Source organism: Martes martes (genome assembly GCF_963455335.1).
Source record: "Martes martes genome assembly, chromosome: 8".
Taxonomy (NCBI): domain Eukaryota; kingdom Metazoa; phylum Chordata; class Mammalia; order Carnivora; family Mustelidae; genus Martes; species Martes martes.
The window spans coordinates 87,111,290-87,136,777 of NC_137895.1; the positions used below are offsets into that span (position 1 = coordinate 87,111,290).

At 56.9% G+C, this 25,488-nt stretch overlaps 1 protein-coding gene across 2 annotated transcripts; it reads left to right on the forward strand.

Moving 5' to 3' along the window:
- The first annotated feature begins 2,138 nt into the window (after window positions 1-2,138).
- Window positions 2,139-17,214, forward strand: NR4A1 (nuclear receptor subfamily 4 group A member 1). Of its 2 annotated transcripts, none has more exons than XM_080811603.1 (7): window positions 2,139-2,337; window positions 12,297-13,174; window positions 13,949-14,078; window positions 14,400-14,551; window positions 14,902-15,104; window positions 15,199-15,377; window positions 16,368-17,214. In XM_080811603.1, exons 2-7 carry the CDS (start codon window positions 12,299-12,301, stop codon window positions 16,622-16,624), a joined length of 1,797 nt encoding a protein of 598 aa, XP_080667729.1. In that variant the 5' UTR covers window positions 2,139-2,337; window positions 12,297-12,298; the 3' UTR covers window positions 16,625-17,214. The 2 variants fall into 2 exon arrangements, with proteins under 2 accessions (XP_080667729.1, XP_080667730.1); XM_080811604.1 differs by lacking the exon at window positions 2,139-2,337 and adding an exon at window positions 9,348-9,461.
- Window positions 17,215-25,488: the final 8,274 nt, after the last annotated feature.

Here is a 25,488-nt window from a genome sequence, read left to right on the forward strand (position 1 = left end):
GTTTGCCTGGGGTTCTGTGTGCCCCCAGGCTCAGCTGCCCAGCCTAGGGAAGTCCTTGGGCTGGCTTATCGCCTCTCATGGCCTGGGTCCTGCCCCTGTCCTACTCCTGAGTTTCCTGGCTGTGCTTCCTCCAGGAAATGTCCCTGCCAGCGGGTTCCTCTGCACTCACACTGGTTCTCCTCCTGTAGGCTTCCACCATGGACAGAAGCCAGCCCTGGTCCCTCTCTGGTGTCCCAGCTCCTTCTGCCAGGTCCTGGAGGCCTGAGGTCTGGTTGACTATTGTCCGAGGTCTCTTGGTTCATCCAGACTGGTAAGTACTCTACTGTTGTCCTTTGTATGCCTTTGGAGCCTTCTAGCAGGTAGGGCTGGGGGGCAGAGGTGGGTGTGGAGCTGCCCTAAGCGGATGTGGTTTGGGGGATGGAGGGGGAAGCCCTGCAGAGGTGGCAGGCGAGGTGCTGCTCAGCTTGGGGAGATCTGGTTTCTTCAGTGGTGGGGGTAATGTGGGGGTGGGGAAGGGGGAAGCCTGGCTTTCTTAGCAGGATGGGCTGGGGGACCGTGGGCCTTGTGGGCATGGGCTGGTGTGGGAGGAGGGGGCAAGGGTGTGGGTCAGTGACTGCTATTACCAAGGCAGCTCATGTCTGGTTCTGATGGGGTGGGGCTGGATAGCTCAAGGCAGGCTGGTAATAGAGCGGGGCAGGCGTAGGGGGTGGGAAGTTGGCTTGTTTTGAGGGCATGTACCAAGGGAGTGCACGGAGGAGGCTGGGATCATTTCCCCCCTAAAAGGGCGAACACCACCCCCGTCCTACTATGGTGGGTCTGTAGGGGGAGGATTTGCCGACAAAGGGCACAGATAGACCCTCCACAATTCACCCACCATCCCTGAACGGGAAAATCTGAGACTTGGGGCCATGTCCAGAGGGATCCTAGGCCATCGAGTTCACCTTCTTTTCTTATGGATGAAGAAACTGAGTTACAGCAGGGAGAAGTGACTTTTCAAGATCCTCTAGTGAGGACGTGTAGAGCCAAGCTTAGAGTCAAGGTCTCCTAGAGGCCCAGTGGGCTGGTAGAGGACATGCCTTCCTTGCCTGAGGATGCTTCTGGAGAAGGTACCAGCAGATGGTTGGTGAGGGTTGGAGTGTAGGAATGGAATTTCCACCAGGTCTTTCCCAAAGGATCTCAGATATTAGGATGGGGCCAAGGGCACCACGGTCCTGGTTACCATATTTACCCGAGAGAGCTGGAGTTCAGCCTGGCACCCTGGCCAGGGACCTGTGATTGCCTTTCTCCTTTCCCAGAACAGAGGGCTGTCCCCGAGCCACAGCCCCCTTCAGGCCTTGAGAGAGATCCCTGGATGAAGGAGGAGCTGGCTCTGTATCTTGCCCGGCCCCCCAGACACTGTTGCCCCGTGTGGAGTGGGTGTTCAGGGCACAGGGATTCCCACGGAGGTGGCTGTGATGGTGGAGGACGAGGTAGCTGGTGTGAGCCCAGGTGGAAGGAGGGGAAGCCCTGGGGGGCAGGGCCCTCCCGTTCCAGGGGCTGGGCTGGGCGTGCACCTGGCCTCCTGCTGGCAGCAGGCTCGGAGCCACCAGCCTTGGGCTGAGGGGCAGGGAGAGGAATTACTGTAAGTGGGAGAGGCAGGTGTCCCTTGTCGGCTGGGGATCTGGACTCAGGAGGCACGTGAGTGCAGATGACAGCAGCAGGCCAGATGGCTTCCACCAACCCGGCCCCCACCTCTCCCGTCAGCTCAGACTGCCTCCTGAGAGCCCAGCCTTGTCCTCTGGGTACAGAGTGGCCCCCATGGGCAGAATTCCTTGCGTTCACCTCGTTGTCTGGGTGGTGGTGGTACTGGGTGGATGTCTCATGCCATATCCACTGCCAGGGCCACCCCAAGGGGCTGCCAGCCGGGGCCCCGTGAGTGCTAGAGCTATTGGTCTTGTGACGTGGGCACCTGTCTGCCAGGCCTGGGCACGGGCCCAGGGTCACGCTCACGCCGGGGCTCCCGTCAGCTGACTATTTTGGGTTCTTGCTGACCTGGGCCAAAGTCAGGCCTCAGCCAAGAGGGCCCCGAGGCAGCTCCCTCTGTCCCCAGAGGCCGGCTCTGGTTTCGGCTATATAAACAGAGGAGGATATGCTGGCTTGGAGACAGCTCCACGTCCTAAGTCTGCTCAGCTGGTGCATAGCCTTGGCCGGACAGGCCGGGCTGACCAGGCAGTCCCGTCTCTTCCCGCAGGGCTCCCTGAGGCTGCCAGGAAGAGCCCCTGACCAACCCCAGGATTCTCGCCTGGTGCAGTTGTCCAGGATCTCTGAGAGTCTAAGCAGATCGTGAGGAGATAGCTGGTGAGTCTTAGGGATGGGGAAACTGAGGCATGGGAGCTGGGCTGTTTGGATCTTTCTCCATTGTGACCATCTGTGTTGTGGTTTCTTTGGTCTTGAGAGGTGGGGGAACAGAGGAGGAAACAGGGGTGGCTGACCTTCCCGAGGAGTGAGAGTAAAGCTTGACCTGAGTTGGGTGGGTGGGAGTCACACTTGGGAGTCACAAGCCGTGATCAAGAGCTGGGAGATGTGGGAAGAGACAGGTGCTGCCATCTTTCTCCTTCCTCGGAGATTTCCACCATGCTCTTGGTCCTCCTTTCCTGTCGACCCGGCCTGTGAGGCACTGGTCTGCTCGGGCTGGGGAGGGACGCTGGAGTGAGCTGGATGGCCCACCGGGGACTCCTGCACTGGTCCCCGAATAGGGTCCCTGAGCCCCCCAGCTGATGGGGACTGGGGACTTGGCTTTCCTAAGACCTCAGCCCCTGCCCTGCTCTCCTTGCCTGGCTCCCCAGATGGTCTTGGTGCCTGCAAAGCAAGGCTGGAGCGAGGTCTGGCAAGTCCACCAACCATCTTGCCGCAAACACGATCCCTGGGCCCTGGGCCAGGGGCTGCAGCCCGGCATGAAATAAGTGGCAGCTCCTTACGTGGGAGGCTCTTGTGCTCTCCTTCTTGGTTCTCAAAAAAAAATTTTTTTCCCCTTTCTGAACGTGAGTCTCTAAATGAATCCAGAGCCTGTGACTAAAAATACTTTAACAATAGGAAAATGCATCAGTCTTTCCGGCTGGGGCTCGTTATCAGAGGGTTTTTATTTTGGAATTTGAAATTTTGCCCAAGGAGGCTGGGTGGAGACCTTGGGCAGGGGCAGGAGAATTTGGTGGGTGGTGATGTTCTGCAAGGTGGTGGGAGGCCCTCCAAGGGTGGAGGAGAGGAGCTGGCCAGGAGCTGAGCAGACTGGGGGGCACGGAAGGAGGTTTGAGGAGGGTGCAAACAAGGCAGAGGCTGACCTTTCCCAAAGGCACTCCATGATCTTGTCTGCGTTTTTCCAGCGCTGTCTGGCTCTTCTTCCCCGAAGTCTGATCTTACTCTTTTGTGCTGTATGTTAATTCCCCCTAGCCTGAGAGGGAGGTGAGGGTCAAGAAATCCCTGGACTAAAGACAGCCTCTGTGGAGAGAGGCCTGGCCTCCTTAACATGCAAGCTTTCTCCAGAGTATTAATTGAGCATTTGCTGCATACAGAGTATGGAATTTTCCCAGTGCTGGGTCTGGGCACACTCTCACTTCCTTCCTCAGCCATGGAGGGGGAAGAGGTGTGGATGGGGTTACTATTCTCCATTTCTTGAAGAAGGGGGTGCTGGCTCCCTAGTCTAGCTGAAGACCCAGGTATCTCCTTTCCATGCCTGCTCTCGCTGCTCCGGGATCCTGCTGCAGGTCCATAGAGTTCAGCCTCCCAGGCAGGGCTCCGTTTCACCGGTGAGCCTCCCCCTTCCCTGAACCAATTGAATTCTCACAGTCCCCGGGAGTGTGATGTTGTCTATATTGGGCAAACGGGGAACCGTCTTGGAGAGGGCAGGGGACTGGCCCCAGGTCACACATCAGGCTTGCGGGCTTCTGGCTAGTGATGGCTCTGTGAGCCCCTCCCTCTTTTGTCCCTGCTGGGCCTTGGGTGAGTGGTGGGGGTCAGTGGCTTCCCTGCCCACGTCCTTGGCAGTCTGTTGTCAGGGAGGTGACAACCTGTGTGGTCGTGGCAGGGCCTGGGCGAGGGCCAGGAGATCAGCGCCAGAGACCTGGGCCTGACCCTACGTCCGTAATTGCCAGACCTGTCCATGGCAAGCCCCTGGGGTTCTAGGCACTGCTTCCTTGCCCATAGCACAAATCCCCCTACCCACTGCTGAAGCAGGAAGAGGAAGTGGCCAGGTCAGGGTTGGTGCTAAGTCCTGGGGCTGAGGAGGGGAAGCTCCCATGGCCACTTTTCAGCGGGAGGAGGCAAAGCTCACTTCTTCTGCCCACCACGGGGGAAGGGTGTGGAGGCCTGTGGGTGGGGATGGTCTTGGTGAAAGTAGGGCAGGTTCCTGCCCTCTGCTGGGGGGTGTGTGTGGGGGGGTGGCAGCCCGAGTGGGGGGGCAGTGTGGGAAAGGGGTTGTGCCTTTCCACTTCCTCCATCCCCTATTTACCCAAATCCACACCCACCCTCTTGGCTGGTGAACGGTGGTGGACATTGGCTGCCCATTTGGGGCCTGCCCTAGGCTAGTTACTATTGAAGATGCATGAAGGCCCCCCCTGCTTAGATTGGGGAGACAGGGCCTTGCCCTCGTGTTCACACACAGCTGGAGGAGGGATGAGTCAGCACTAAGTCCCTGGGCCCCATGAGATCTGCCTCAGAGGGACAAGGGCCTAGTGAGTGCTTCAGAAAACACCCAGTGTTGACAGAGAACATCCTGTGTGAAGACCCCTGTCTAATGGGAGATCAGCTCCTGGCCGTAGCTGTGCCCTGCGTGTGTTGGGAGAACAAGTCCCTAATGGGAAACAGGCACCATTCTCTGATTTCAGCAACACACACTTGAATGAATCTGTGCTCGATGATTCCCAGCAGCATCTGTGTCCCTGTGAATAAATAAGTCTCTCCCGTTGAGGCATGGCTATTTTTTTAAAATAAACTTTTGTTTTTGAAAATACCCATACGGAAAAGTATACAAATCGTAGGTATTAAATCTTAAGCATATAGTGTGATGGCTTTTCCAGGGTGAACACACCTGGCTGATCGCTGTCCAGGTTGGAAACTGAATACTTCCAGCCCCACCAGAGAGCCCCTCACGGGCACTGCTGTTTTCAGTTTACAGGCTGCGCGCACGCGCTTGTGTGTGCGCACCTGCGCACACCTGGTTCTAAGGTACACTTAGAAGAAGCCAGGCACAGTGGGCCAGAAGCCACAGCCTGCAGCCCGCAGAGGGGGCCATGGCTCCAGCACAGACCTGGGAGTTAGAGGACCTAGCGCTGAGCCTCCATCTCCTCATTATAAAATTTGGGTCAGTTCTAAATCTGGAAGGTTGAGGGGAGAGTTTAGTGGAAGAATGCATGTGAAGTGCTGTGGACTGAGGTCTGACCCTTGGTGGTTATTCCCCATAACTCCCCTCACGGGTGAGAAGGGGCTTGTTACTAAGAGTTAAGCTGAGGGAGGGGTATGGCCCGAAGTCTTGGAGGATGGGCGGGATTAGAGTGGAAGGAAGATGGGTCACCCTGCCCACTGAGTGGTGGGAAGTTTTGCCCAAGGTCCTTTTATGGGAGTAGCTGGGAGCCCCAGGGTGATGAGGGCAGATTGATGCACTCGGCCAGGCTGTGCTGTGGGAGCCTGGTGAAGACTGTCGTCTCATCTCCAACATGACATCTTCTCTCCCTGTGCTTCTTGTGTTATGGCCCTGTCTTACCTTCTGGTCCTCGCCTCTAGTTTTGAATATCTTTCCCATTATTACCTCTTTCATCATTACCTATCCCCTGCCACCCCACACCTCCCCCAACAAGGGGCTGTTCACTCTGACCTTGCTCTTGAGGGCTAGACTTGGAGATCCCTTGGGAGCCTGGGACCAGCTTATGCTCCAGGCCTCCCAGGGTCTGCATGAATGGTGCCTTTCCCCAGAGTTCCACCTTAGCCAGATTCCACTCGCCTCAGAGCCCCAGGACACCCTGGAGGGCCTCTGGCCAGCAGGGATGAGACCAGGGGTCCCAAAGCCCTCGTGCCTCTCTCCCCTCTGCCTTAAGGTAGGTGTCCCATGTGGGTGCCTGAATGGGTGGCCCTGGTTGTGCTCCCACAGATGGACTCTGCCTTTTTCTCCTTATTTACTTCTTTTCAAACCCTGCAGCATCCCTGCCTCCACAGACATGGCCAAGTGGCAGCTGTGGTTGTTTTCCCCTCCCTCTGCCTTTGGGGCAGTGAGAAGGTAGCCTCCAAAACTGCAACATCCTGGCGATGAAGGGGAGGGGTGGGGGTGGGGGTCGCTGGGCTGCAGGCTCACATCTGGAGGCTGATGCTGAGATTTGGAGATTTAGGCTAGGGCCTTGGGCAGCTGCTCACCACACATAGTTCCCTGGGGCTGCTGGGTGATCTGGCCCTGTGGGAAGGTAGAGAAGGTCTGTGTTGCTTTTTACAAATGGAAAGTGGTACGGAAGATGGTGGGCACCAGGGCCCAAGGCTGACTCAGCTCACAAAGAACTGGTAAAGCTGGGCTTGAGCACAGATTGATCAAGCTACATGTTTTGCTGACACTAAATTAATTGATTAATTGATTATTTTTTGGAGGAAGGCCCTGCCGGGGTAGAGGAAGGTCTAGCTTCACCAGCCCAAACTTGCTGTGTACTTCTGAGCAATGTGCAGGTACTCTGGGAACCCTTGGGTCCTAATCTGCAAAATGGAAGGATGTGAACGATATTGGCAGGTTTATCTTTTTTATTATTTTATTTTTAAGTGTTTTTTTTAAAAGATTTTATTTATATATTTGACAGACAGAGATCACAAGTAGGCAAAGGCGGAGAGAGAGGAGGAAGCAGGCTCCCTGCTGAGCAGAGAGCCCAATGCGGGGCTCGATCCCAGGACCCTGAGATCATGACCTGAGCTGAAGGTAGAGGCTTTAACCCACTGAGCCACCCAGTAAATGCTTATTTTTTAAAAAAGAGTTATTTATTTTAGAGAGAGGGAGAGAGGGAACACAGGTGGGGGGAGGGGCAGTAGAGAGGGGGAGAAAGAAAAGCAGACTCCCCACTGAGTGAGGAGCCTGCCACAGGGCTTGATCTCATGACCCTGAGATCATGACCTGAGCTGAAATCAGGAGTCAGATGCTTAACCGACTGAGCCACCCAAGAGCCTTATATTAGCAGTTTTAAAGTCTTTTTGTTGTTTTGTGTATATGTGTGTGTGTGTGTGGCATCTCTTTTCCAAGCAGAATCTACGCAAAAGCCCAACACAAAGAAAAACAAAACTGGTGTGAAGTGGAGTGGGGATCTCGGATGGGTCGCCTTGCATTATTTTGCCCATATTTCTTCACCTTCACCTGGGGTCTTTGGAAGATGGTTTGGGGAAAAACGGAGCGGTCTGAAGATTGGTCCGTGTTGAGATTGTATGCCAAAGTGGGGGAGCTATGGCAGGTTCTGACCAGGTTCAGAGGTGGGTTCTGAATGAGACTCGTGTTGCATGAAGACTACTCCACTGGCGGGTAGGGGGATTTGGAAAGAGGAGACAAGCTGGTAAAGGGGCAGTGGCCTAATTGGGTGTGGGCAAGGAGAAGTGGAGGTCACCGGCCTCACTCAGCTGGTCGGCTGTCTTCACGCACCAGTGAGGCGTGGGCTGTGGTTGGCAGTAGGAAGGGGATCCAAGAGATGTTCCAAAATAGAATTGTAAGAGGAAAATGAGAAGTTGCTGGTGGGGTATCAGGAGCAGAGATGGGGTGGTGGGCAGAGAGTACAGCGATGACAAGCTCTGTCAGCAATGGGTGAAGTTTGAGTTGCTGGCAGGACCTTTGAGTGGGCAGAAGTGGGGGCTGGAGACAGGGGTGTGGGAGACCTGAGATGGGAGGTTAAGGGTGGAAGTGAGGAACAGGAAGTGCCTCATGTAGGGGGAAGTGCTGTCGGGTGACCAAATGAGGTGAGAGTGGGGCCACCAGCGCAGGGGCAGTGGAAGCAGAAATACTTCAAGCTGACTTACTGGGGAGAAGGGGGCTGGGTGGGATCCCAGGGTCCTGGGGGGTGGGGGGGTGGTTTCTTCTTGTAAACGTTAGCTTCATTTCCCTTCTCTCTTACTTAGCAAGTGCTGGCTCCCCAGGTTTGGGGTAGAAAGGGGGTGGAGGGGTGACAGCCAGATCAGGGAAGGCTCTAGGTGGTCTGCAGCTGCTCTCTCCACAGGTGCTGGAGGTGAGGTAGGAGTCATGGGCAGGGGAGGGCGTGAGAAGATCCCCTACAGATGCAGCCAGAGGTCCCGGGTTCCACCCCAGTGTGCCACCACCACGCTGTGTGACCTTGAGCAAGTGCCATTATTTCTCTGAGCTTGTTTGTTTATAAAATGGGGAAGAGTCGGGACAAATTTGACAAGATTTCTCAGGCTCCACCCGGTTCTGAAATTCGGTTATTTCCCAACTATAGTGCACCCACCCTGTAAGGGCCTGGGAAGAAATCAAGTTCAGCGTGTGGAACAGAGCCCATTGGCTCATCTTGGGCCTGGCAAACCCCTGTCCTGGGAAGGTACTTTGCATTGGGAGAGTAAGGGACGGAAACATGCCAGGGTGGGGGGGTGGGTGCGCGGGGAGACACGACTCCGACGTTCCTGGGCCAGTTTCTCAGCCAGTGACCCCGCTGGAGAAGACGGGTCAAGTGCACTAGCTGCGCCCTGGGCTGAAGTGGGGGTGCACGTTGTCCGGGCTGTGTCCCTGAGTTGCCCACCCCGGCCCAAGGCCTGCCCTGGCAGCCCAGCGGCGGCAGAGGGCGACCCCCCAGGGCTGCAGGAAGGACAGGGAGGGTGCAAAGGCGGAGCCGGGCGCCGAGGGAGCTCTAGGGAGCGGGAGGGAGCGGGCGCGGTCGTGGCTCCCCGAAGCAGCCCGAGGCTGAAGAGAGATCCAAGTCCGGGGAAGCCCCGCGGCCGCGGCTCTAGAGCGCCCCCTTCGTGGACTCTGGCCCTCCAGGCCGGTTATTTCGGACCCGGGGGCCCCGGGCCGGGTCCTGGGTCCGGCGGGGGGAGCCTCGGGAGTCCGCGAGCTGCTATTTTTAGCCGGCGCGGCGGGCGCGAGGGGACTATTTATAGATCAAACAATCCGCGCTCCCTGCGTCAATGGAACCCCGCGTGCGTCACGCGCGCAGACATTCCAGGCCCCCTCTCGCCCCGCCCCCTCGGGCTCCCCGTCCCGCGCCTCCCCCTGGCCGCCTCCCGCCGGAACCGCGCCGCCCCCCGCGCCCTTGTATGGCCAAAGCTCGCCGGGCCGCGTGCGTCAGTGGCGCCCCCGCCCCTCCCCGTGCGTCACGGAGCGCTTAAGAGGAGGGTCGGGCTGGGCCGGGGAGCCCCAGTGGCAGAGGCTGCGGAACTTGGGGGAGTGTGCAGGACCCGGGGGAGCGCACGAGGGACCAGACTGCGACTCGGGGTGCCGGTCCCGGGCAGGGGGAGCAGGAGCCGGCCAGGTAGGCGGCCCCGGGGGGGAGGGGGAGCGTGCATCTCAGCGGCGCTCTCTGCTCTGGTTTTCAGGGGTGTTGCATGAAGGAGATGGGCGTACGCGCGGGCAGAAAGGATGTTGTAGGGTCAGCGTGCACGAGAGCGGGTGTATGGTGCAGCCTTGGCGTCGGAGGAGAGCGATTGGAGCGGGATGTGGATCCGGATCGGACTTCAATCTACCGGGCACGGGGGTGGGGTGGGGGGAGTGTCTGTGCAAGGTGGAAGCCGCAGGGGGTTACAGTTGGCACCAGGAGTGGGGACTTGTTCAGTTGGAGGCTGGCTGTAGTTCTGTTTCCGAGGGTACCCGAATGGCACAGGACGCCCCGGACTGAGGTGCCAATGGGGGCTCAGTACAGTGGGGGGAAAGATACACAGAACTTTAACTGCTGGGATCCATCGGACTCCTGCCGCGATTGGGTTTCCAAAAGGGTCTTCTTCCTCCCCGCAGGTCTGCCTCCTCCCCCATTCCCTTAATTGTTTTCTTAACGCTTTAGAGCCCGTGGTTAGTTTGCAGGGATCCCCGAAGTTGCTGCCCGAACTCTATCAGGAGACTTCTGAATTGCTGAAGGAAATGGCCAGCATTGAGAGCTGGACTGTGGAGGGGTCCTGCTTGTGTTCCGCCAAACGAGTTTTCTTAGGGGCGGGGTCTCTGGAAGCGCAGGGAACATTGTTTTAGTTGTTGCTTGGATCCTGTGGGGTATGTGTGTGTGTGTGTGTTTGAGAGGAAGAGAGAGGTGTGGAAATCTTGGTCCTTGGGGATCCGGGGTGGGAGTTGCTAATGTTGGAGTCTCCGTGTGGTAACTGAAGGATACCCCTCTGCTCCCCCACCCCCCCACCCCGTTCCAGCCCCACATGCTGATCACATCTGTGCCCCCCTCCCCCCAGTCCCTTTTGGCTCATACAGGTAGGTTGCAGCCTGAAGCTTGTTGGGCATAACAGGTGCAAACCACATTGTTGCCAGGACCTGCCTGAAGCCGGATTCTCCCTGCTCCCTCCTTCAACCCCGCCTCCTCTTCCTCTTCCCTGTAGGATTGCTTCTCCCCCACCCCCCTTAACGCTAGATGTAGGTTCGTATCTGGTGTAGTTAAGTACCTGGGCAAAGGGGGGGGGTAGGCTGGTGGGGGTTGATCCGGATGTGGGACGTCCAAGTGGAGAAACAGGATTTGAATAAGGCTGGAACACCCAGCCTTATTCCAGGTGGCTGCCATCTCTTCTCCACCCCAAACCCATCCCCGCCTAGGCTGTCTTAGGGCAGGGAGACGTGGCCAGTCTTATCTCTCGCAGGTGTGCTCTCTGTCTGTGGACAGGCACTTCCCGGGTGGGCGGTGCCAGCGCTTCAAGGGGCTCCAAGGCCTGGGTTGGTTGTGGGAGTGTCAGGCCAGGGGTGGAGCTGCCCTGTCCAGGGCCCGTGGAGGTGGGAGAAAGGCTAGAACCAGAGGACTCCCTGGGCTCTTGGCCAGGAGGTGGTGCCAGCCTTTGCCTCCTCTCTCTGTTCCCTGGGTTATGGCACTCTCTGTTCCAGCTTGCTTTCTTACCCAGCCTCCCTCCCCGACTGGAAGGGCCGGAGCCATGCCGACCCCAGATGTGGATGTGGGATGGGGAAGTGTCCCAGAGCCACCTCTGTGTTAGTTTTTGACAAGTCTGCAAACTTAAGGATTCCCCTCGAATGGTGCTGTCTCTGCTCCTTGAGGCTTCTCATGATTGAGGGTGTAACCAACCCTCCTTGCCTGAGCTCCTGGGCTCTGCAGGATGTAGATACCCCTTAGTGGAGAAACCCAGGCAAGGACACCTTCTCCTCCCCATGTAGGCACCTCAAGTCTGCTGGGTTCTGAGAGTTCTCTTGTATAAATAGCAAGGAGCAGTGCTTTGGGGGTAGCAGAGAAATTCTTCTTAGGGACTGTTCATTCTCCTGGACATCCGGGGGGCTGTTCTCTCCTTCTTCCGGGCCCCGTTCGGCCTCTCTCCAGCATACAGCCTTTAAAGGTCTGGAGCCCAGTTACTTGATCCCCTGGGGAGCTGGGGAGCTGGGGACTGCTGAAGAGGCCCAGGCTCCCTTCCTTTTTGCTTTTGGGAGCAAGTCAGGCAGTGCCGAGTGGGTGCCTGTCCCCAGATGGCAGGACTGGGGTGCGCGTGGGAGCTGCAGCCTTTGTTCAGTGTGTAGGGTGGGGGCGGGGGGGCAGTCTTATGGCCGCTTGGGCCTCTGATTTAGGCAGCTGGGCCCTTTGCTCTCGGCTCCTCTTGCATTTGCAGGATGTCCATCCCAGGCACTGGGGAGGGGGAGGAGGAGAGGGGGTTTTGCAAAGGCTGGGCCGTGCCTGGGAATATTCCCAGAAGGGCCAGGTTGGAGAAACAACTTATCTGCACCCAGAGAGTGGGCTGAGTAGGACTTTGCCTGGTTGCGTCTCCCACCCACCCTTCTTCCAGCCCCCACCCACGCCTCACCCAGTGCAGTAGGGCAGGGGGTTGGGGGAACACAGCTTCCCCCTGTTCCAGCAGAGAAATGCTGGCTGGATGCCTTCCCTAGGGTTCCCAAGCTGACTGGGGTGTGGCTGGCCTTCCAACTGAGCCCACTCTTGCTGGGCCACTGCCCAGGGGCTTTGTGACATGGGGGTGGAGATGGTGTTCCGGCTGGGGACCGAGCTTTCTGGGTTCTGTGGTGGGCCACAGTGCTAAGGCCTCACTGGCCTGTGTCTGGCTGGGATTCTTGCCACCTGGCTGCTCAGGGACCTAGACTTCAAGGCCAGGCTTCAGGCTTCTCTCACCTTGACTCTCACTCCCCCAATCTTGGTCTCCTCCCTCTTCAGAGATGCCCTGTATCCAAGCCCAATATGGGACACCAGCACCGAGCCCAGGACCCCGAGACCACCTGGCAAGCGACCCCCTGACCCCCGAGCTCAGCAAGCCCACCATGGACCTGGCCAGCCCTGAGGCAGCCCCCACGGCCCCCACCGCCCTGCCCAGCTTCAGCACCTTCATGGATGGCTACACAGGGGAGTTTGACACCTTCCTCTACCAGCTGCCAGGAACAGCCCAGCCGTGCTCCTCGGCCTCCTCTTCAGCCTCCTCCACATCCTCATCCTCCGCCACCTCCCCTGCCTCTGCCTCCTTCAAGTTTGAGGACTTCCAGGTGTATGGATGCTACCCTGGCCCCCTGAGCGCCCCCCTGGATGAGACGCTGTCCTCCAGCGGCTCTGACTACTACGGCAGCCCCTGCTCGGCGCCATCACCGTCCACGCCCAGCTTCCAGCCATCCCAGCTCTCTCCCTGGGATGGCTCATTCGGCCCCTTCTCACCCAGCCAGACATACGAAGGCCTGCGGGCATGGACAGAGCAACTGCCCAAAGCTTCCGGGCACGCCCAGCCGCCAGCCTTCTTTTCCTTCAGCCCCCCTACTGGCCCCAGCCCCAGCCTTGCCCAAAGCCCCTTGAAGCTGTTCCCTTCACAGGCCACCTGCCAGCTGGGGGAGAGAGAGAGTTATTCCATATCAACGGCTTTCCCAGGGCTGGCGCCCACTTCTCCACACGTGGACGGCCCAGGGATGCTGGACGCACCCGTGCCGTCAGCCAAGGCCCGGAGTGGGGCTCCAGGTGGAAGCGAGGGCCGCTGTGCTGTGTGCGGGGACAATGCTTCGTGCCAGCATTATGGAGTCCGCACCTGCGAGGGCTGTAAGGGCTTCTTCAAGGTACTGGGCTGCCCTGGGTGTGGCTCTTTATGGGAAGTGGGCAAGGCTGGTCTCTGTGGTAGCCTTCGTGGGGTTCTCTTCCCACCTTGTCCTGCCCTTCTGGGAGGGGTCACAACTGCAGGTGGGCCGCCCTTTTGGGGACCCATAGATGGCAGGGGGCTGCCCACAGAGGGATAGTGAGGTACAGGCAAGGGTGGGGGCCGCAGGCATGTCCCCCGGAGGGCACTTGCTAATGGCCAGCCTCTGGTTTTCTTCTGCCCATCCTCCCCCAACTCAAGGTCCTGGTGGGAAGGGGGCCCCAGGCACTCATGTTCCTGGCATGAGATAAAAGGATCTGGGAAGAGGGCTTGGTGCTTGAGGGCTGGGGGCGGACTGGGGAACAGGCTGTATGTTTGTCCCAGCTCTGGGTGCCTGCTCAGCTTCCCGTCCCCACCCCCCAGCCCTCCTCTGCCCTCCCTCGCCAGCCCCAGGGAAGGCACATTGAGAAGTCCAGGTGTCTGGGCTACTAGGGAGCCCCGAACCCCTGGATCCTAATCTTGTGGCTTGGGGGTCTCCCTTTTTGGGCATAAACCTCCCCCAGTGTCCCCAAGACTTTCTTCTTCCTCCCCCCACCTCCCCTGCCATCTCTCCCTCCCCTGCCACCCAAATGTTAGAAAAATAGCTGTGAACAGAGAGTGCTTTTGTCTGTGATGGCAGCAGGATCTGGACGGTCCCCTCCCCTGCCCCCCCCCCGCCCAACTCTGACAGCCTGTTCCGTGTGGCCCCCCCATCCAGCGTACAGTGCAGAAAAACGCCAAGTACATCTGCCTGGCTAACAAGGACTGCCCTGTGGACAAGAGGCGGCGAAACCGCTGCCAGTTCTGCCGTTTCCAGAAGTGCCTGGCCGTCGGCATGGTGAAGGAAGGTGAGCGGCTGGGATGGGCTGGCGGGACAGAGGTGGGCCTGAGTGGGGTGGGGCAGACAGAGGCCCCCCTGCCCTCTGTCCTGGTGGGCTGCAGTGGCTGGCACGAGCAGGCCTTATGTGCACTCGCACTCTGGTCCACCTGTCTGGTGCATGGGCCGGGGGGTGGGGGGGGGCGGGGGCGGGGTGTGCTCTCTATAGGGTGTTGGGCTCTAGGTCCTTAGACTCCGAGGTACTTCCCAGCATTGATGCACACGGCTTGGGCTTAGAGTCCCTTCCCTGGACCCCTGCCTCCCTTCCTTAGCCCTGCCCGTTTCTCTGCAGTTGTCCGGACAGACAGCCTGAAGGGGCGGCGGGGGCGGCTCCCTTCAAAGCCCAAGCAGCCCCCAGATGCCTCCCCTGCCAACCTCCTCACCTCCCTGGTCAGGGCGCACCTGGACTCTGGGCCCAGCACCGCCAAACTGGACTACTCCAAGGTGAGGCCCCGCTTGCCCACACTCATTGCCTTTGGGCATCTTGGAGAAGGCCCCTCGTGGGCACAACACACTGGAAAAAAAGAGGAGCCCCCTTTGGGGCTGACCAGGTGGACAGTGTACCCCCCCCTCCCCCCGTGGGTGGCCAATTAGAAAAATGTGCTCCTCCCACCGGCCTCGGCCCTGGGTTAATGTTTGAGAATTGGTAAGCAAGAGCATGGGCGGACTCTCAGGCTCTCTCTCTCGCTTCTGGGACCTGGGGATCCTCCGAGTGTGTCACATGGCCTCAGGTGATGGCTACAGTATGGGGCCCCTAGCGGGCTGCTGACCTCCAACCCCCTGCCCGCCCTCAGTTCCAGGAGCTGGTGCTGCCCCACTTCGGGAAGGAGGATGCTGGGGACGTGCAGCAGTTCTACGACCTGCTCTCGGGTTCCCTAGAGGTGATTCGCAAGTGGGCCGAGAAGATCCCAGGCTTTGCGGAGCTGTCCCCCAGCGACCAGGACCTGCTGCTGGAGTCGGCCTTCCTGGAGCTCTTCATCCTCCGCCTGGCGTACCGGTGAGTCGCCGCCGTCCGCTTGCTCAGGGCTCCTCCCCTGTGCCCTATTCTCAAGCTCCCCACCCTGACCGGCCTCTGCGTCCCTCTGCACCAGGTCGAAGCCTGCCGAGGGGAAACTCATCTTCTGCTCCGGCCTGGTCCTGCACCGGCTGCAGTGTGCCCGTGGCTTCGGCGATTGGATTGACAGCATCCTGGCCTTCTCTCGGTCCCTGCATGGCTTGGTCGTCGACGTCCCTGCCTTCGCCTGCCTCTCTGCACTTGTCCTCATCACGGGTGAGTGGCTGCCGGGGAGTTGGGGAGGGCTTGAGGGCCTGGCCCTCGGCCCCCACATAGTGAAGCGAGGGCGCCCCGAGGCAGAGAGTGGCCAGCCTGTGCTCCGAGTGACACAGCTGGTAGACAACAGAGCTGGGGTCTGGGTCCGGGCCCAGGCATATCTGATCGCAAAGCCCGAGGCAGTTGGAATTATCCCATACTATCCAGGATGCACACCATGCGGTTTTTGCCTGGGATTTGGGGTTGTTTTTAAAAACCTTCTTGAATTATGTCGCGTGCAGGAAAATGTACAAATGAGAAAATTTCACACCTGGATCAGGAAACAGAACCCTGCCTCCCATCCTCTTACAGCCCTCAGCTCCCCCAAGGGCAACTGTGGTCCCAACCTCCAACACTAGGCTAACTGTACCTGGTGTGTCCTTTATGTAGGTATAATTATTCAGGGTGGATTTTTCTGTGTTAAATGCAGAGGTTTTCAGATCTCTTTTATTTAAAAATTTTAAAGCACCAGCATCTGCCCCTGTTTCCCTTTTCACTTAAATTTCACAGGGGACCCAACCATAGAGGATGAAATCCAAGGCACTTTGGGCCAAGGGAAGTGGTGGGTTTTGGAATCCCTAAAACCATGTCTCCTCTCCAGGGTTTCTCAGGAAGTGCCTGGGAGAAAACCTTGGGCCTTAGGCAGAAAATCTGGTTAGGGATTGAGTTTGTTTTTTTTGTGACCTTGGGCAACTCCTTTAACCTCTCTGGGCCTCAGTTTCTCATTTGGAAGATGAGGACAATGAGTGTGACTGCTACAGCCCCTAGACTTCAGTGGGGGTTTGTGTGTGAACTTTTGTCAATTCCCCGGGGACTGGGGGAAGATGGCCAGTGCGGGGCAGTTCTCCAGCAGGGAGTGAGGCGGGGTGACGAGGCGGGGTCTGGGGGTGAGGTGGAGGGCTGCTCCTCAGCCAGGTGGCTGACCCCCACACCTTCCTCGCACCCCTCCAGACCGGCATGGGCTGCAGGAGCCTCGGCGGGTGGAGGAGCTACAGAATCGCATCGCCAGCTGCCTGAAGGAGCACGTCTCGACTGCAGCAGGAGAGCCCCAGCCGGCCAGCTGCCTGTCGCGCCTGCTGGGCAAGCTGCCCGAGCTGCGGACCCTGGGCACCCAGGGCCTGCAGCGCATCTTCTACCTCAAGCTGGAGGATCTGGTGCCCCCTCCGCCCATCGTCGACAAGATCTTTATGGACACGCTGCCCTTCTGACCCCAGCCCAGGAACACGCGTGCAACGCGTGTGCACACTCAGACGCCACCCCACGTGCCTTTAACCCATGGCCCACGGCCCCTCGGAGCACCCCCGCCCCCAAACCCCGGCCTGGGCTTGAGCTGCAGACCGGCCGGCCTCCCCACTTGGGCTGGGTGGTTTGGCAGGGAGCTCGCACCCCAGGGGAGGGGGATGCATTCACAGGGGGGACCCCTACTATTTGTCTTAACCGCCCCCATGCCTGGCCCTGGCCTTCATGTTTTTGTAAGATAAACCGTTTTTAACACACACCGCTGTGCTGTAAATAAGCCAAATGCCGCTGTAAATACAGGAAGGAAGAGGCCGAGATGGGAGTGGGGGCTGGGAGGGAGGGACGGCCCCCACCAGCCTGGGCAAGCCTTCCCCCCTCCTTGCACCTGCTCTCTCTTCCCGCCCTCTTTCCACATGTACATAACCTTACTCTAGGAGGAAGACAAATGACAGATTCTGACATTTATATTTGTGTATTTTCCTGGATTTATAGTATGTGACTTTTCTGATTAATATATTTAATATATTGAATAAAAAATAGGCCTGTAGCTGAAACCAGGAGCCTGACTGTCTCTTATGCTTTCTTCCTCCCCACACATCCCCCACCCCTATCCCCATCATTACTGAAGTGACAGAAGCAACTCTGGCTGAATCGTTCAGGTTACCAACCTGAGCTCACAGGCCTAAGTTTACACTTTTCTAAAAGGTAGATAATCATGACCCCTGCTTCTTGGGGTGGTTATGCAAAGCACTCAGACTAGTTTTGGGTACGTGGAAAGGCTCTGATAAGCCCATGCCTCGTGGACAGAGGCTCGTGGTGGAGGCCGGTGAGCTGAGGGACGAGAGGGTCACTCCAGCTGTCACTGTTCCTTCGGGGCCATGGTCTCTGATTGGACTTCCACATCTGTAAGACAGGGTGAGGGGCAGAGCCTGCCTCGCGTTGCCTGTGGGAGTCCGGGAACGTCAGTAGAGGTGCCTGGGGCTGGGTACAGGGTACCCTGAGATGGCGTTAGCTTTAGTACAAGTTTTTTTCCATCTGCATTTTCTACAATCCTCCCCACCTGCCTTGCACCACAGCAATAAGATCCAGGTTGCTGGTGGCCCTTGTCCTCTCGGGAAGAAGATCGTTCTGGGGTTCCTATCTGTACTCAGGTGCCCCTACATAGGTCCTCCAACTCCCCAGCTCATCAGTTGCTTAGCTGGCTTGAAAGGCAGATTCCTAGGATCTGATGTCAGAAACTCCGATTTGCTGAGGGGGAGGGCCCAGGAGTCCACGCTTTTAGCAAGCACTTTTACCAAGTGCTTGTGATGCCTGTGTGAGTCTCAGGGCCACTTTTTTGAGAAACAGGAACCTAGATGGACCCCAGCCTGAGGCCCAGATAGCTGCCAGCCTAGCAGGGTCCTGCCCCCTTCATTGAGCTCAGTATCTGGCTGGCTGCATGGAGTCCTTCTCAAGGACCTTGTAGGAGACCCGAAAGCACTGCCCCTTACACCTGTTCCTCATAATCGTTGGCCCGGGACTCTGAGGCTCCACCTTGGTGGCCCCTGACTGGATGGAAGTCATACAATATAGGGCTTTGCTCCTGAGGATGGAATCAAGGGTCTTTCCCAGTGCTCCAGCCACAGCCTGCAGGTTCCCCAAGGAGCTATCAACCACATGCCCTTGCTTGGGTTCGAGGAAGACAGTCCAGCCCCAGGCCTTCTGCAGGGTCCACATGTGGTTGGGGTGGGGAGCCCTGGGCTGTGCACATGGTGACTACCACCTCCAGCCTGCGTCCCTGGTACCCCCCGTCCAAGCCCCTGAATGAGCCTTTGTCAAAGCACACACTCGGCAAGGTGTGGGGCGGACTGGGGTGGGGGCGGGAGTGGGGAGCAGTTCAGAGATTTGCTTCTATTCTCAGCCCTGCCTCCCAACACCATGCTGCTCTCTGAGAAGCTACTCTTCCTCCCTGAGCCTCAGTTTCCCCATCCACTCAGTGAGGAGGTGCGTCCAGGAGTAGTACTCTGGTTAGAAACAGAGAGCTTGCTGGGAAATCTCCCACCAGCTGTGGGATTGGACTGAGGCCTCTCCCTTTGGGTCACTCTCTTCCATACCCCCGACTCTAGCACGGATACAGATGTGGAGTACAGGGCAGGCCCTTGGGGAAGGCAAAAGGGCCACTTAGGGGCTTGAGTTAGAGGCAGGGGTTGGGTATGGGAAGAGCCCTGGAGACTCTTGGTCTGTGTAGATATCTAAGACCCATAGCGATGATAAGAGCTACCATATACAAGGTTCCATCACCCACCAAGTTCTTTTCACATGATATTTGTCCTTTCTAACCCTCAATACCACCCCACGAAGAAAGTGTGGTTATCCCCACCTCACGGGCTGGGAGCCTAGCAGAGCAGTAGAGAGCAAGGACCCTGGAACCCCACTGCCTGGCTTTAAATCTTGCCTCCAGCTCTTTCTAGCTGGAGAATTTCCACTAGGATACTTTTGTGCCTTAGCGTCTTCATCTGTGAATAGGGAAATAATTGTATCTATTTCATAAAGTGACTACAATGATTACATGAATGCATGTATACAAAGTATTTCAAACAGTGCCTGGTGTGCAACAAGCAATAAATCATAGCTATAGCTTTTACAAAGGCAGAGAAAGGAAATGACTTTCCCAAGGTCACTAGGCTTCTAAGTGGCAGTGCAGGGTGTGTCTAGATACCTAACCCCTAGGTCTCCCTGCCCAGGGGCTTTGTAGATGAAAGAAGCTCCATCGGGGATGGTGGCCCCTTTCCAGTACTCTGGTGATTGGGGTACTGGGTGGGAGGCCGAGTTCTCCAGCCCCGCCCCGCCCCGCCCCGCCCTGACCCGCCCAAGGGCTGGAGCCTGCAGGCAGGCTCTTTCTTTTCCACTGTGCAACTGGAAGAACTGGCCTCCCAGTCTTGCTAGGGGCTGGGAGGGCGAACAAGGGGGTATTGAGCCTGGTGGGGCCTCACAATGGCTGCTCTGTCCCGGCTAGCCGGGGGCTGGGCCCGTTTCCGACGGGGACAATAGTCAAAAGGCAGTGACGCCGGCAGGGCCTGGAATCCCAGGCGGGATTTTCCAAGGCCTCAAAGCCTGCTGTTTGTCCTCACATGGAGACCCAGGAAGCCTGCCTCCCTGTTTCCCCCCTACCCCACCCACGCTGGGCCCTATGCCCAGAGGCCCTGGCCCCCTCCCCAGCCCTGAGGTGCCATTGTGACTGGGGTTGGGGTGGCTCTGTATACCCCAGAGTTTGTGCTTGATGACCCTCCTCAGGGGCCTGGAATGGAGGAAAGTGCCTCTTACCTGGGCTCTGGCCACTGGCACTTGGTTATGGAAGGAGGTGGCAAAGGCTGGCCTCAAGGAGGCTGAGGAGCTTCTGAAGGTCACAGGCAGCCACCCTGTACTTGAGCTGTATTGTGCCACATGATCGACTCTGGGTGTCCAGGGTGCTGGGCTATGTGGTAGCCTGCTGTAGGGCTGCGGAGGGAAGCCAGTGAGAGGCTGTCAGAGGTGGGAGGCCGCTTGTGGTGGCTGGACAGTCAGCAGGTGGTTAGGGATGTCCTTCCGCAGGCCTGAGGCAGCTGTGTCGGGCATGTCTTGGCTGAGGGGAGTGCTGGGTCCCCTTTATGGGACAGCCAGGTCTAGGGAGTCCCAGGGAGTTTTAGCTTAAATCTGAACTAGCCTCAGCCCCTACCAAAGTCCCCGACTGCATTGGAGACCCGAGAACCACCTGGCCTCCTCAGAAGAAGAGGCTGAGGTGGAGAACTTCTGGCCATCCACCGTCCAGCCCTACCAGGCCTGGCCTTGCAGCTGCCAGCTGCTGTGTCCTTCTTGGAACAGCCAGAGCCCAGTGCCAAACCTCCGCCTTCAGTCCTGCTCCAGGCTCAGCCTGCTGCCCTGCCCTGCCTTGGCCCCAGGTTGGCGGCTGCTGGGGTAGGGTCTAGGCTGGCTAGTGGGACTTGGAAACCTCCAGCCTCTAGCTGTGAGGGCAGGAAGGAGTTAGTGCAAGGCTGAGCCAAAGTACCCTCCACTCCCCCAGTATCTCCTTCTCTACATAGCCTGGGACATTCTGAGGGCAGGAGACCCATTCCAGGGCACCCAGCTAGACTCAGAGCTGGCCTGAGGACCATAAGGCCCTGGAGGCTTTGGCCTTGGCTTCTGCCCCTTTTCCCACACCCCTAGGCCTGTGCTTGGTTATTCTCCCTACCACCCTGGTTCCTTCCGCCTCCTGCTGGGCTCTGACCCTATAAGGCTTGGGAGGGGGCCCTTGAGGTCTCCTCAAGATCTGACCCAGGCACCAGGCATTGTCTGGCCCCTACTCAGGCACCGCCACAGGGGCTGGGGGTGGCAGCTGGGCTGGGAGGGGAGTGCCCAGGCGGGGGTGTGGTACGTGCTGTGTTAGCAGGGAGCAGTGCCCAGTGCAAGCCAGCCAGGCAGGGTGCCGACTGTCCCTGCCCTCCTAGTCTGGCCCATCAGAGGGATGAGGCCCTAACCCAGCCCAGCCCTTGGAGATCTGGACCCCAACCTGGATAACTGAGGTACTGTGAGGATAGACGGATGTCTCCGGCCAGAGTCACAAGAGAAACTAGAGTTAGGGCGGTAAATACCCTCTTCTTTTGCAAAGACAGTCACACAGACTCCTCTGGGCCAGAGGACAGAGACACACATGCCTCCCAAAGGAACAGATGTGTAGACCTTGCAGGACAGAGAGATGACAGAGCCCTTATCCGAGGACAGACACAGAAATTAAGCCCCTTCCCTACCCCAACTTGGCCAGAGAGACAAACACATAGACCTTCCCGGAGAAAAATACCCACCCCTGCTCCCCAACAGCAAAGCACAGATTCCCATGTCCCCCGGACAGGCAGCAGACATGCTACCTCCCAGACCAGGCCAGGTCTAGAGCCCGCCTGACGAGGTCGGGGCTGGGAGGTGCCTCTTTCTCACGCTCTCTGCCACACTGTCGGAAGCCCAGACATTTCCTCTGCCTCGGAGGAGGGGGTGTGGGGGTGGGCGATGGAGGAGTCCCTGCTCCGGATCCCAGGGGGGCAGATGTTATAAGGGGACAGCTGATCCTTGGTGGCCTTGCAGCCTGACCAGGGTGAGAGGGTCAGGAGACAGGGTGCTGGCCACCCAGCCAGGCTAGGCACCGTCAGGAGCCCCTGGCCTGACGTCAGTCCCACTCATTGTTGTTGATGGGGCTTGAGTCACTCCCCGTGACGGCACTGGGGTCAGCTCCGGAGCGACTGGGGGGTGGCCTGTAGGCCCAGCTTCAGGGCTCAGCTCTCCCCAGGGCACACACTAGGATGGGGTGGGGCCATCCGAGGCCACAGTCACCATGCAAAGCCAGCTGCCTACTCCCAAGGTCTTGGGTTGGCCTTCAAGGTCCCTCCATGGGCCTCAGCTGCCGGCCTGGCTCAGAGGGCCTCAGCTAGCCGCCGGGCTGCCTGGCTGGCTGTGGCGTCGGGCTCTGACTGAGAAGTCTGCTCTCTCCGTCCTTGCCTCTCCTGCGCCGTAAGCCTCACTTTCCACCCTCGGCTCTCAAGGAGACCTCTCCCCCAAGCCTTTTTCTTTCCCCTTCTCCAGGAACCCCCTTTCCTGAATAATTCCCGGTAACTCCACTTCTTTCTGGAACCACTCACCTCTTCTGGCCCATCCCTCATCTCGCTGTCCTGTGCTTTCTGCAGCTGTCCCACTTTTCTCCCAGTGTCTCGTCACTGCCCACCTTCAATGTATCACTTCTCCCACAGGCCCCAGTCAAGACTGACAGCAGTAGCCTCCATCCCCAGCCCTGGAAAGCCTGCTGCCTTTTCTTTCATACCAGCTCTTGTGTTCTCCAGTCCAGGAAGAGCCCCTGGTCCATTTCCTTTGCAAGACTTTGAGCTTCCAGAGGGCCACACTGTCCCCCTTGATATGACATGGGCGTGGCATGTGGGCAGTTACATATGTCTGGCATGAGTGAATGAATAAGTAGATGAATAAATGATTGAAGGGGTGCCTGGCTAGCTCAGTCTGTAGAGCGTGAGACTCTTGAACTCAGGGTCGTGAGTTCAAGCCCCCTGTTGTGTGTAGAGCTCACTTAAAAATAAAATCTCTAAAAACAACAAAAAAGATTATATCTTGATCATCAAGAGAGGGTCATAGGGTGGGATAATTCATTCCACACAGTCTCACTTTTTTTTTTTTAAATATTTTATTGATTTATTTGACAGATCACAAGTAGTCAGAGAGGCAGGCAGAGAAAGAGGAGGAAGCAGGCTTCCTGCTGAGCAGAGATCCTGATGCGGGGCTTGATTCCAGGACCCTGGGATCATGACCTGAGCCGAAAGCAGAGGCTTTAACCCACTGAGCCACCCAGGCGCCCCCAGTCTCACTTTTAAAAAAAAAAAAGCTTTTATTTATTTATTTGACACAGAGAGAGAGAGAGAGAGAGATCACAAGTAGACAGAGAGGCAGGCAGGGGTTGGGGGAAGCAGGTTCACTGCTGAGCAGAGAGCCTGATGCAGGGCTTGATCCCCGGACCCTGGGATCACCACCTGAGCCGAAGGCAGAGGCTTTAACCCACTGAGCCACCCACGCGCTGCCACACAGTCTCGCTTTTTGAACCCTCCCTCCCTGACGGGACCACCCATGTGGACGTAGGACCCAAGGTCTGAGGTGCAGTGGGAACAGCCCTGTAAGGATTTGGGGAGGTAAGAGGAGGCAAGGATTGGCCAGCATCTGGCCAGAGACAAGTAAGGTGAGGAGGCTCAGCTTCAGCCTCAGGCAGGAAAGGCTCCAGGGACAGGGTGAGTTTTGGAGGAGGGACAACAGTGGGTGGAATGAGGACAGAGGAGCGTGTGGCCTTGGCAAGTGTATTAGTCAGGGTTCTCCAGGAAAACAGAACTAATAGGATGTGTATCTATAGAAAGAGATTTGTTATGAGGAATTGGCTCATGCGGTTATGGAGGTCTGATAAGTCCCAAGATCTGTAGTCAGCAAGTGGGAGACTCAGAAAAGCTGGGGTATGGTTCTAAATGCCAGCGAGCGGGAAACCCAGGAAGAGTAGGTGTTTCAGTTCAAGTCTGAAAGCAGGAAAAGAACCCAATGTTCCAGCTTGAAAGCAGTCAGGAGTTCTCCTTTTTCATGGCAGGGTCAGAGCTTTTATTCTATTTGGGCCTTCAACTGATTGGACAGGGCCCACCCACATTAGGGGAGGAAGTAGTCCCCTTTACTCAAGTCTACCCAATTCAAATGTTAATCTCCTTAAGAAAAACACTCTCCCAGACACACCCAGAATATGATCAAATGTCTGGGTACTCTGAGGCACAGGCAACTTGACACATAAAATTAGCTATTGAAGCAATTACTACATATCACTGAGCCTCAGTTTCATTATCTGTAAATTGGGGGGGAAATTGCATTTACCTTCAAAGGTAGTTGGAGAAATCAACACAATTGTGCATTCGAAGTGCTGGCGTTGTGCCTAATAAGGCCCAGTGATGGGTAGTAGTGATGATGATGTCAGGCTTGTGGTCTTGAAGGTCCCTGAGATGAAGGGTGTCAGGGGTAGAGGAGAGATCAGCCACTCCCTTCCCTGACTGGCAGTCTCTGGGAGTTAGGCTCTGATCCCCCCACCCATCCAGGGCTGGTTCTACTTCCTTCGGTCTCCCTCTTCTGGTTCCTCAGACACTCTCTCAATATTTTATGCTGATTCCTCCTGGTTAAGTCCAGGCTCCAGAAGATGTTGGTCTATAAGGCAGGTGGCTTTCTCCTTCCTGAGGCCCTGGGGGTACTCTGATGCTGCCAGGGGACAGGTGGCTGCACCTGGGACAGAGACAAACCAGAGGGACCAAGGCTGCACCAGGGCCCAGCTATGGAGAGAAGGGTGAGGGAATAAGGAACTGATGAGGAGGGGAATGTCAGCCAGAAAAGGAGTTGTGTTGGGGTTGAGAAAAACTGGTGGGATGGCGCGTGGGTGGCTCAGTTAGTTAAAGCATCCAGACTCTTGATTTCGGCTCAGGTGGGGATCACAGCATCACATGACTGAGCCCCGTGCTCAGTGCCAAGTTGACTTGAGGTTCCCTCTTCTTCTCCCCATCCCTCCCCCACCCTCCCTTCACAGTCTCTCTCCCACCCATATCTCTACCATTTTTAATAAATAATTAAATGAATTTATTTTGTTTATTAATCAATCAATCACAAATTAATAAATAACTAATTAGTAAATAACTAAACAAATAAAATCTTAAAAAAAAAAACAACCAAGAAAGAAAGAAAAGCTGGTGGGAGAGGGCAGTCCTAAAGGGTGTGCTGGAGCCTGCTGGTACCAGTGCTGGCGAGCCCATTGTACTACTGATGATCAAAATGTAATCCTTCATTCATTTTAGACTGCATTCAGGGGTGTCCCATAGCGTCAAATCAGCCATTGTAGAAAACTAGCAAACACTACTCATCAGAGCATCATCCCACTAGAGAGAAGGCTTTGAGTGGGGTGTATTGGAGAATGGTAGTGCATGGAGAAACCAGAAAGAGAACTTCTGTAGAGGTATGGAATTCTGCATTTGAACCCCAGGCTTGCTACTTACTGGGTGACCTTGGGCAAGTTACTTAACCTCTCCCAGCCACAGTGTCTTTATCTGCCTTCTAGTATTGATCATTATTAAGCTTAAATTAACATACATAAAGCACTTAGAATCATGCTCTCTACATTTCACTCAATAAATATTATATTATTATTTTGGGAGAGTGTGTTAGGAAAATGAGCATCTTAATCCTCAAGTAAACAACTCAGGCCAGTGAGTCTCAGTTGGTGCATCCCAGGCTCTGTGGGCATTAACAAAAAACGGACAGA

What these genes read in the sequence shown, in the direction of transcription:
- NR4A1 (XM_080811603.1), top strand. Translation starts at nt 12,299, where the DNA reads ATGCCCTGTATCCAAGCCCAATATGGGACACCAGCACCGAGCCCAGGA. An exon ending in GCTGTAAGGGCTTCTTCAAG is followed by an intron (nt 13,175 to 13,948) that starts GTACTGGGCTGC and finishes CCCCCCATCCAG; the next exon opens with CGTACAGTGCAGAAAAACGC. An exon ending in CCAAACTGGACTACTCCAAG is followed by an intron (nt 14,552 to 14,901) that starts GTGAGGCCCCGC and finishes GCCCGCCCTCAG; the next exon opens with TTCCAGGAGCTGGTGCTGCC.